The 12,309-nt window shown below is 39.8% G+C and overlaps 1 protein-coding gene across 1 annotated transcript; it reads right to left on the reverse strand.

Moving 5' to 3' along the window:
- Positions 1-1,410: 1,410 nt before the first annotated feature.
- LOC139152797 (uncharacterized) lies at positions 1,411-9,125 on the reverse strand. Its single transcript, XM_070726135.1, has 6 exons — positions 8,954-9,125; positions 7,838-7,936; positions 6,560-6,874; positions 5,601-5,891; positions 3,886-3,953; positions 1,411-3,511 (listed from the first exon to the last, which is right to left on the reverse strand). The coding sequence occupies exons 2-5, from the start codon at positions 7,914-7,916 to the stop codon at positions 3,886-3,888; spliced, it is 753 nt and encodes a 250-aa protein (XP_070582236.1). The 5' UTR covers positions 7,917-7,936; positions 8,954-9,125; the 3' UTR covers positions 1,411-3,511.
- Positions 9,126-12,309: the final 3,184 nt, after the last annotated feature.

The raw sequence follows: 12,309 nt of genomic DNA on the forward strand, positions 1-12,309 counted from the left end.
CCGTTTTACAATTCTGGAGTTGAGATAAATTTTAAGCTTGCATCGTAGCCTGCACATATTGGAATATTGAATTGAACGAATATACTTGATATGATGGGGCATTTTACTACAGCCAAACCGATTTACTGTTTATTGATATTCTGTGTGTAAATGAAAGCATTTATGACAAAATCGTCGTTCTTGTTTCGAATACAACACTATTGATGTTTTGCAACAACTTTCAGTGTAATCCTAGATCAAACATTTGTTTGGCGCACTATCGCTTATGCTTGATCTTTATTTTGAAAATTATGTGGCTTGAAATAACACTTAGCAGCATAAATGTTTTAAATATATACGACCTGAAAGGTTTAATTTCTTCTAGGAAGGTTAACTTTTCACTCAGACGTATCGGACACGGCCTCTCTTTAAGTTAAAGGAATAGTTACACAGTAAAAGCACTTGAAACACAACCAGGTTGTGCATCTAACTCGGACAACCTGTTGCTTGTTGACTGCCGTCCTTAATTGTACGCCCCCAACGTTTGCCGTGCGAAACAAGGGGGAGGGCAGAGGTGGCCGGACCGTGCACTGTTGCCAACGTTTCGTGCTGTGAAACAAGCTCTCGACAAACGAAACTCAGTGAACCCAATGGACGATAGTTTCGAATTGCTAAAATACAAAAGAGGAATTTCTGATCTGAGCTTTTCCCGAGCATGATAAATATTTGAAATATGTTGTCAGAATGATACTGTGTATGTTCATCATAAAGGCAATGACTTTGAAGAACAGAGAAGTTCTCTTCTTGCAGTGTCAAATTAACAAACAGACATGTTTCGAAAAAACATTTGTCCTTCATCAGTCACACGTGATCTGACAGAAAGATCGAAATGCAGGCATTTAAACAGCTGCAGATGCGAACAAACTTGTGTCACAGAAAATGTATTAAGTGTGAACACTGAATATTTTCTATATATATATATATATATATATATATATATATATATATATATATATATATATATATATATATATATATATATATATATATATATATATATAAGTTATCCCAGAATGGCTTTAATTAAGCTGACAATACCTAGCACAGTGATTCTCATTAAAAGAATTTGTACGACTGAATGAAGAAATGAAATATCACAGTTATGAAGTGATAACCTGTAAACCATCTCCAGTTGTGTCAAATGACAGTTATAAGGCGATAATCAAAATACATAACAAATTTGAAGAATGTATAAGATTAATTAAAACGCACAATTACGATAAGATGCGTCTGTATGTTTGTGGTTTGAAGAGAACTTGATGCACGATCAGACAAGTGACTATGGTAAGACATTGTATAAATTACACGGTCTTTAAGGAAAGTGTCTAACAGCAACTTAAAAACTATCTACTGTTGATTGACCAATCAGAGTGCTCAATGCAGGGTGTTTTATTTACTCGTAAAGCCTTGGTCACCAAATTCCAGAAACGAATGACAGCGCCGTAGTAAAGTACTGTCCAGTCAAAAGTGAACATGTCATATTCTGTAGACATCTGGTACGTTTTAACATTCAAATTTGGTAACACAGCGGAAACCAGCTGCAACACAAATCCGCTGTGCTCTAGGGCATTTATAAGATGTTCCATTACATTGGAAGGCTATTTCACAAATAAAAGTTTTAATTCATATCCTAAACATGTTACATTGACAAAGGGGACGGTTGACGTAAACACATTGAAAACAAAAATATATCAGTTAGGGGCGATAGTTTTTAAGTCGGATAAAACCCTCGTACTCGGGCTCTTCTGGTATATAAAGTCCAACCCTACGATAAAATGTCTCGGCCTGCGGCTTGGGTTGGACTTTATATACCAGAAGAGCCCTCGTACTCGGGCTTTATCCTATACTTGAAGAGTCACATTTCGGTGTGTTGTAAAGCGAAAAAGAAATTACCTTACGTTGAATACCAAAGCTTGAGCCTATATGGACTTGAGTGCGAGAATGGGTATTGCAAGTATGCTACACGAACGAAGTTTTATTAAAATTCTCCTTTTTTATTCATCAAACTTGTTAAGAAACAGCTGCTGTATAAAATTAAATGATGTCACAACTCTATTAAATCTACTTAAATATCACACGCACACAAATACACAGACAGGGGCTCTCTCTCTCTCTCTCTCTCTCTCTCTCTCTCTCTCTCTCTCTCTCTCTCTCTCTCTCTCTCCTCTTATACTACTGACTCCAAATACTGGCTAAAGCATGGACTGTTGCCACCTGAGAGAAGGTGACCAGGACAGTCGAACACGCGAACTTGTTTGTGTTCACAGCTGGGAGGTAGTATAATTTGAGTTGTCACAAAATGTTAACCTTTTCATTTAAGTCATGCCCGAATTTTACGCAAAAGATGTTGATGATTTTTCATCCTGCACATCTCCCAATCCCTTTTGGCCAGGCCCTAAAGATATTTCTTTTTTCATAACTGCATTGCTTGTCTTTAACGAGACATTTTGCTATTACAGATTTGTCATCGTGTAAGTTTAAAGGGATATTACTCTGACAGCAGATTGAAAAATTCATCGTCTCTGTACTTTATTTTGACAGTTAATATATCATTAAATAGTATATAAGGGGTGCACCATTTAATATCCTGGCGGGGGGGGGAGGTCTGGAAGACTGATGAGGTAGCATTGTAGCATTATTTTTCCCGGATCCATTGTGCATTGCTTTTTTTCCAGTCCCACCTTTTTTGATCAAGCCTTCTCAGGCTAATTTTTTTCCAGTGACATTTGCGAGCTGGGAATCTCTTTTTCGAAAATCTTTCAGACCTCCCCCCCCCCCCATAATATCAAATTGACCACCCCTAATAGGATTTTACTGGCCGATAAAACAGTGAGTTGTCGGTTGTCAAATGCTCACTCAGGACCCGCTGGCAGATTTAACGCTACGTACGACCCCAAAGACTTATTTTGAGGGTTGAATTGATTAATAGATACACTTTTGTTCTCAGATGTATTGTATAACCACCTAAATTATCCATAATAATGGTTTTATGTTGTGCAAGGTTTCCTTTCGTCCACTTTGGGCCTGGAGGGACACAATATTGTGTAGCTATAAAGAGTTCCAAAAGATGACACTTCTATCCGCAGGTGCGCGCAGCGTCGGGATCGAAGTTTGAGGCCAAATTTAAAGGTACCGAGGTTCGGCCTTTGGCCTCACACTTCGATCCCGGGCCTTCAATCGACTATCCAAGTAACACTGCATGCACCTGTATTTCTATCACCGAAAAGCAGAGGCGGACAGCTTCCCAGCACATGACGAAAAGACTGACATATAAAGTCATGTTCGGCGTGACAGTTTCAATTTCTTAAGTTAACGTTCTTGGAGGGCATCAATTTCATCCGATGTCTTCGAATCTTTCATCAGCATTCTTTTAAAGGCCCACTGTGGTATTTTTTCTAAAAAGTTGTCTTTGCTGTCTAGTTTCCGCCGAATTAGTCATGCGTGATGTTGCACTGGAGCATCTTTAAAAAACCTGTTGACAAATCAATAATAAATGGAGTTTACTTCCAGAGGTATAAACTAACGATTATTAGTTTCATGAACGAATGGAGACCGATCTCTGACAACGTAATGTACTAGCAGTCATTCAGCACGAGGGGACAAGGACTTTTTGACACACCTTTACCTATCAACAGAGTAATACGTTCCACTCACTTGTCTTAGTAGGTATTAAGTGATGTGCGTTCACGTGCAATAAAATGTTAGAGACTGGCATACAAGCAGCCGAAACTCCATAATAAGGATTGCTTTCTTCCCTGTAGAAGGATGATCTGCGCTTTGCAAAAACAAAATAAAACAAACGACAACTGTGCCACGCGAACGACCTTACGGTCACAGTACACTTACCTAAAGTAAAACAGTCATCACCGTCAAAGCAGCCATGAGAATAGTGGTAGCATCAGCTGTGTTTGCCCCTGATAATAAAAACAAAGCACATCAGGAGTCTTAGATAGTGATTAGTGTCGTTGGTTTTAGTTTCTCATCCCTCTTTCTTCCAAACACAAACAGATTCACAATAAATCTACTTTTTATTCTTAGATTGACTTCAAAATATTCAAAACAACAATCGGGAGCGTTACAAACATCAATACACTAAAATCGGCACTAAAGGGAAAACAGAAACTCACTGAATATCACTTATATGGGATGACATAAAAGGTACCGGTTAAATACTTATTTCTATTGAGGTCGTCAAAAGAAAAATATGCAGAAGCCACATACAAACAATGGCACCCGACCAAAAACTTGACAATGGAAGAGCAAAACACAAACAATCACACAGCACAAAACGAAACAGGGATATACCCTAGCCTTAGAAATTAAGTACATGTAATTTTCGACCACCTTTTTGAAAAGCTTGTGAACGGATTGAGTTGTTAATGCTCAGCGAAATATCATTCCTCAATTTAGCTCCTGAAATCAGAAATGAATGTTGTCCATAAGAACCAAAGGCCGGTAGAGGAGTAAAACATTAAATTGATCTGGTGTGATATGAAGTAGCAGTTTGCTGTTAAATTGAAATATTCTGAGAGACGCTTGGGGCGCTATTATTCATCACCTTAATTTAATCTTAGCAGGTTTGATCTTTTCTTCAACGGATAGCCTCACCGTTTTGAAATGAAAGATTTGCACCCATATTTTTGAAGGTAAGAAGCCGACCAATCTATATTGAGAGCGCTAAAAATTTGACTTCGTTCGTTATGCTAAACTTGTAAACCAAAATGCACAAGCTTATAGTCACAATGAAATTGAATTAAGGACTTGAAGAGGCTAACAATTTCTATAATGTTGGAATACATTTAAGATTTTCCGCGACACGGGAATTGAAGTCGCGCTTTAATTTTGTTAAAAACATTTCTTGTCATGGAGCACTTATCGAGTATTTATCCATTCCCTTGTATCTCATTGAAGTTTCCAATGCAAAAAATCTTAATTTTGATCTTAGGCATCGTGTGGTCGACAGTATCATGGCACACGCGTCTATCCAATCACCATCACTCATTACCTCATTCGTTTCCATGCGGAAATTAGATTGAAACCTCTACAGAAGATGTGCATCTTCAATATACTTGAACGGGTTTTTTCAAGTACTACTTTTAATGTTTTCAATAATCTTGATAGGTTAAACACAAAGTTGTCACAAGTCGATGTTTGTTGACTTGTTTACTGCTCTCTTTATGTAATGGGACTACTCGTGCATTCTTAAATAAGGAATATCCAAAAATTCCAACGAAAATCGATTATATGCAATAGAGGATAAGCAGTGATACCATTCTTGACCTGGCTGGAATGCCATTCAAATCACCAGCCTTCGAGGAATTGTTTTGAAGATTTTTGCAATTTTCTAAGGTAGCCCTCACCAGCGATAGAGAACATGAAAACATCTGGCCGAACACCTTTGTTCAAATAAAAACCTTCCACGCTAGCTAATTAATTGAAAAACACACGTTCTTCCTTAGTGTTATTTTTGTCATTTGAAGAGGCTGGAAAATGTTTGATTTGATTGTTGTATGGTAAATATCCTCTAGCACTTCCTCGTGTAATTTTAGTTTAAAACTTACCTCCATTGCTTGTTTTCAGAGTTATTGATGCTGCCATGCTCTTTATGAGATCCGACTGAATAACGTCACAAGAAAGAGTGATGTCACCACTGTATACTTTATTATCGATTTCATAAACGCTGCTGCTGGAAAAGTATCCATCAGTCGTTTCGATGGACCATGGCTCAGTCGACAACACTTCCACTCCGTTGATTCTCCACAGCATGCGAATTGCCTGAGGGTAACCATGCGTTCCATTGCATGAGAAGATACCACCGCCATGAGGAATCATGGCAACAGACACAAATCGACCTGAAAAAGACGTTGGACAAGAGTTGGTGATTCAGAGAAAAGAAAAGAAAACAAAGAAGCCAGTAAGTAGGAAAATACATGATGCAGCCTGAGAATGGTACCCTTAAGGTTCATAGACAATAATTGACCTTATACCAATTAATAATTGGAACTAATTTTGGATAATTGGATCTTTTTATCTTTTAAATTTATCAAAAGTGCTAGGTGCCCTATAGCTGAATGTTGAAATATTTCAAATTACGGGTGGTTCTGAGCTTATTAATCACCAGAGGATTGTTAGCTTAAAAAGGTCAATTACTTATTGTCTTGGAACCTTAAAATAAGACGTGTTCCTAGCATGACTGCAAGGGTTTGAAGATACAGATAATTCTTGAGTATTAATCTGTGGACACATCCGCTATTCTATTGAAGTATATGATCTGAAAATGTATGGGAAGTGATCTAGCTTTCCGAAAACAATTTAGAAGTAGATCTTTATAAGCTTCATCTCTGAACAAATTTGAAAGAAGAACAAAGGACTAATATAAGGTGAATAGTCAACGCGAACAGGTACAAATCGGCGAATAAGGTATTGGGGGCTGCTACCCAAAGGAGAGGGTATAGATTGTGCTTCAACACTTTACACCTCTGAGGAAAGAGCGATATTTACGATAAGAAAGTAAACGTACTTATCACGTTGACGTGTGTCTTCTGGTGCTGAGGGTCTGCATTGATGTGAGAGCATATGAACGTAGTATTGTCTGTTCTCGAAACTTTTTTTATTCTGAGATTGTATTGGCCGACGTCTTCGCCGGTGATATCATATGAGTGTTTAAATTGGTCAACTATACCACCACTGTCAGAAAGCTTTGTCTTGAGCCCATTCCTGTACATGTACCACCTTGGTTTTAACCCATCACTAGTTCGGTTTTCGATCTGACATCCTATCGTCACAGAACCCCCGACCAATACAGTACGATTTTGTGGAGAGGTTATCCAATGTCCTGAAACAAGAAAAGTATCTCCTTCCAATCTTATGTTTACCAGAGCAAGTGATCAAACAAACATATGAGCTGCTAAAGATTTGTTTGGAAAGTCAGGACGAAATTCCTCCATGTTGAAAACTTGTGATCGGTTCATTAGCCCATTCGTCGCTTGCCAACTGTCCATATCTTTACACGGTCATCGATGGCTCAGCTTTCGTGATCAACCATTGTCTACATGACAGTCTGCTGAAGCTTATTCGTTCAATTTACTAATAAGTGTATTACTGGCAGAACTCTGTGGTTGAAGGGAAAGTGATTCTGAGGGTCATATTTTCATACTCTGAGGATGACTTTAAATTAGTAGCTCCACACCGCAGTTACTTAAGGCATTTTGTATGCACGCAGCCTACAAGATCTAGTGAGTCCCGTCAATGATGTGCTTTCTTCCGGGAAAATCAATAATTATGTATCTATTTTATTTATTTACTTTTTTGTCGATTTCTTTTCACAGGCAAGTGTAAATAATCAAAAGTGCAGTATTGTCACCGGACGCTGAATATCCCTGGCAAACCGTGGGCAAGTCATTTTGGCGACATTTTGTTAAATCGTGTCAACTTTAATAAGGTTTTTGAGTCTGGCGAGTTGGTCAGATCATCTTGTCGGTAATGTTAAATAGTGAAAAGCAAACTTTGTTTCCGGCTGAAAACAAATATGATTTTCTTTCTGGCTGAAAACAAACACACTCTCCACTGACTCTCTCTGTGACAGGACCGACCAAAGTAATTCCGACTGATCTATTAGCTTAGTTGGTAGAGCGTCCAAAATGTTTTCGGGGGATGAGGGTTCGAGTCCCGCATGGGTCACTTTTCATTTACTGCATTTCAAACAATATAATTCGTATAGTGAGGTGAGTCACAATTTCAAACCCAAAACTTACCTTTGCAGTCAAAAAAGTAATTATTGCTGTGAAATTTTACTTACCGTCATTGCCAACCACCAAAACAGTTACCGTCGTTACCGATATAAGGATTAACAAGATTTCGCTGAAAAGTCCCTGCATGTTCTCTGCGGTGTCTTCTTCTACAAAGCAAGGTAGGACGATAAAATGACAATAATTCAGAGTTTATGTAAATGTTTATGAACGTTCGACACATTTCAACAGATTTACATGATGTCCTTACAAAAAAGTGGCGCTATTGCCGGTTGTATTTTCGATACAATCGCCAACCACCGTACACCTGCCATGACAGACCACAGCACACCTGCCATGACAGACCACAACACGCCTGCCATGTCAGCCCAGACCATGGCACACCGTCAATGACAGACCATAGAACACCTGCCATGTCAGACCAGTGCACACCGCGTACCGGCCATAACAGACCACAGTATACCTGCCATGACAGACCACAGCGCACCTGCCATATCAGACCACAGCACACCTGCCAATGTCAGCCCATAGCACACCGTCCATGACAGACCACAGCACACCGGCCATTACAGACCATAGAACACCTGCCATGTCAGACCACAGCACACCGCGCACCGACCATAACAGACCACAACACACCTGCCATGACAGACCACAGCACACCTTCCATAACAAACCACAGCACACCTGCCATGATAGACCACATCACATCGGTCATGACAGACCACAGCACACCTTTCATTACAGACCACAGTGCACCTGCCATGACAGACCAGAGAATATGGTCAACTATGGCTCACAGACACAGTGTCCTCTTTTAATGACAAGGATAATGTGTCTGTTGACAATTTTTTCGTTTCAAAGTTTTATTACTCCACAGCTGACAAGGCCACCGTCTTAACCACCATTCCATGTCAGCAAGGATACAATGGACCAGTTAAGGCGCATGGATTTGCAGACATCGGCAAGAGTCGTTACACACCAAAGCAGACAAAAGACGGTCGCTTTCATCTTTTATAACATATGAGGCATGTGCTTGATAAGTGGGAGGGGGTTGGTGTTAGAGGTAACAAATGTATCGCTGCCAACATTTCGCTACACGACTGTTCAACTTTCTAGGAACTGTCGATGGTGATTTCGAAATCAAATGTTTTCAATTTTCTTACCTTCGCAAAGAAGTCTAGCCAAATACTGCTTTGACTCTGTTGAAAATGTGACGTCTACGCTTTATCCAATCAAATAGCACTGTTTCCGTTCCAGTCTTAGTCTGGTTCCTGCCTTTAACCGCATAATGAAGAGGAAGAATCTGGAGAATTTAGAAATTGATCAAATGACTATTGAGGAAAGATGACACCCGCATGCGCGGATTTGGCTCCTCGTACACGATAAAAATAGAGCCCCGGGGGAATACTCCTAATAATACGGGGGTGCACCGCCAAAGATGAAACAATATCCATAAAATGACCCATAGAAGCCTTTAGGGAGCGGCGGAAGGAAAGGCAGAGTTAGGGACTGGTCAGTTTCTTCGGCCTGGGGGGGGGGGGCGGTGGATTCATGGGGGGTCACCCTGTTTTTGACTTTGGTGATGGGGGGGTCACCATGTTTTTGAAATGCCCAATAGGGGGGGGTCAGTGTGTTTTGAGTTTCGACAGGCTCATCATTGCCTAAAATGCATCATGTCAGCCACAAATTTCATCCAGTTGCATTTTCGGCGCGCCCTTAGGGCGCGAAACTTTAATAATCAGACATATTTTTCAGCACGCCCAACTTTAACATATCAGGCATACATATATCAGAGATATATGTATGTTCAATATTTTTCAGCGTGCTCTTCAAGCGCATTACTTTAATATATCAGACATTTTTCAGCACACCCTTCCTGTGCATTACTTTAATATACAAGACATATATATCAGAGATATCAGGATGTTTCATATTTTTCTCCGCGCCCTTCGGGCGCCATACTTTCATAAATCAGAGATATATGCCAGAGATATCTTGATGTTTGCTAAGTGAAAGTGTACTATTATGAAATCTGCATTTCATATGAAAAGCATGACAAATTCCTGATACTTTTCTGTTCTCTCTATGAGAATTCAGTATGAGAAAGCAACATGCACAAATATCAATGTTACAAGAAAAGGTCATCTCAGACTCTGCACACATCAGATTTGGCTAAAATACCTCTTTATTGTTCCTCAGGAGATTTAATTGGATGGCTGGCAAGTCTTAACACCCATTACTGCTTTTTCCTGTTTGATATTAATGATTGACATCCATTTCTGTACAACATTTCAGGACATCTGGTTAAGCATAGAAAGTGTGAAATACATTCACAGCTCATTCAAAATGTACTATATTCAAACTTTAAGATTGACATGCCAACAATTTCATTAAAACATAGAATGACTTAAAATATAAATGTACGTAAAATATGACATATATATATATATATATATATATATATATATATATATATATATATATATATATTATATTACAGTATTATATTATTACATATTACAGTTGTCGCGTGCGGGGGGGGGTCACCCTGTTTTCAAAATTTGGAATAGGGGTCACCCTGTTTTCAAAATTTGGAATAGGGGGGGTCAGCCACTTTTTGACGTCGGCAAATATAATCCACCGCCCCCAGGGTCGAAGAAACTGACCAGTCCCTTAGAGAGGCGAAGGTCAGAAGAAGTTTGACGTCTGTGGCATTTAGATATTGAAACAGAATAGTAGAATTGCAGTAATAAACTTCAGCAGACTGTCGCGTTAGTGGTGAAGTTGTCAAGAGATAGAAGCAACACGTACATGTCGCGTAGATCGTGGAGTGGAGCTTGGACAGCAAATGCTACAGCGTACGCCCGAGAAACTCCAAACGACCAGGGACAGTGTAGTCTAGGATGTAACATATCGACATGCACGCTTCAAAATCGATTGATTTCTCTCGCAATGATAAGGAAAATACTTCATTTGGCCTAAATTTTTTAAGACATAAGGGGTCAAAATGTTTCTTCTTGACTCCAACATGTTCGTATCCATTACTTTACAGGAAAATTCAAAGTGGACACCATCGCTGCTGTACTACTTAGAGGATTACGTAATGGCGTTCAAGCATACACGCATACCTAATAGTATACGTTGTTTATTCCTGTTTATCTATTCATACATGCATAAATTAAGTGTTCAGGTTCTTTGCTTCCATCCTCTAGCCATGGACCCTGTGAGTTTCACCCTTTCCGTTTACTCCCTTATGAGCTGCTAACGAGTTATTTGGTCAGGGCGATAAGCCCTTTGCGATGGTGATCGGCAGAACAAGCTAGTGAAGGGCATTAGGGAGAGCAATTAACAGAATGATATGGACTGTTTCCATTGAGATATTTATACAGAGATACATTCTTGTAGTGTCAGCTCCCTTTGTTTTCTTTTATCGTACTTTATTCTTGGTCAATCTTGATACGTATTTGTCACTGATAAGGTATGTATCAACGTATTTACTTTGAATTATGCCCTCTTACCGTGGTCAGTTCCACTTTTTGAGTACGAGACTATACGTCGAATAATTCACCCGGTTTGGGCGCAGGGGTAGCAAAGGACTAGTAAGCAAACTAGAGATGTTGGAACAAACCCGGGAATAATAGATTCTCACGTCCCCAGTGCGCTGGGAGTGTGAGAACAGAGTGTGAGAACAATTTGTTCTCACACTCTGTATTGTTGCGCGACCGAACACCTCGTATGTGAAACGTATGTTGATTGGTCAATTCTGCTCAGCGCCCAGTTCTCTGTACGAATTATTTGACGAATAGAACATCGCGTAATGTACAACTGGCACTATAGGGGACAGACGACTGAACCGCAGAGTGAACAGGTTGTTCTAGATTTGAGTACGGTCAGCGCGGCGTCGGCAACAAATACACGGAGGATGACCGCTTTTATGTTGTAACGGGAGAATTCAGGCCATTACAAACCTATCGGCTATTTACGCTCGTCGACATATTTTCCGGACAAGAACTGACTTGACAGCGATACAGTTAGCGAAAGACTTCGATGAGCGAGCCATTTGCACACGAGGCTGTAGCAGGCAACAGCTTTCACGCAATGTCAACAACAGATGGCCACCAGAGCTGTTTCGCAACATTTTCCTCAGATGACCTGGAGAATTTTGTGGCTGACCAACAAAACAAAATTGCCATATCGGTAATATACATGGTTAACGTGTTTGATATGCTCATCAATGAACGGAACTTCATTTTTCTTTGCGGAATGATACAAATGAAACAAGTGCAATCGGGTGCTGGTTTTGATAGATAAACCTACCACAATAAAATGCAATTTTCTAAAGATATTGGAGGGACGTGAGAAAAATAATCCCACACCCCAATGGGTTGGGATGGAATGTCTCACACTCGTTGGAAATTCTGTCTCACACTCGCCTTCGGCTCGTGTGAGACAGAATTCCCCAACTCGTGTGAGACATTCCATCCCAACCGTTGGGGTGTGGGATTCTATTAATCTCACA

The sequence above is a fragment of the Ptychodera flava genome, chromosome 16, assembly GCF_041260155.1.
Source record: "Ptychodera flava strain L36383 chromosome 16, AS_Pfla_20210202, whole genome shotgun sequence".
NCBI classification, from domain to species: domain Eukaryota; kingdom Metazoa; phylum Hemichordata; class Enteropneusta; family Ptychoderidae; genus Ptychodera; species Ptychodera flava.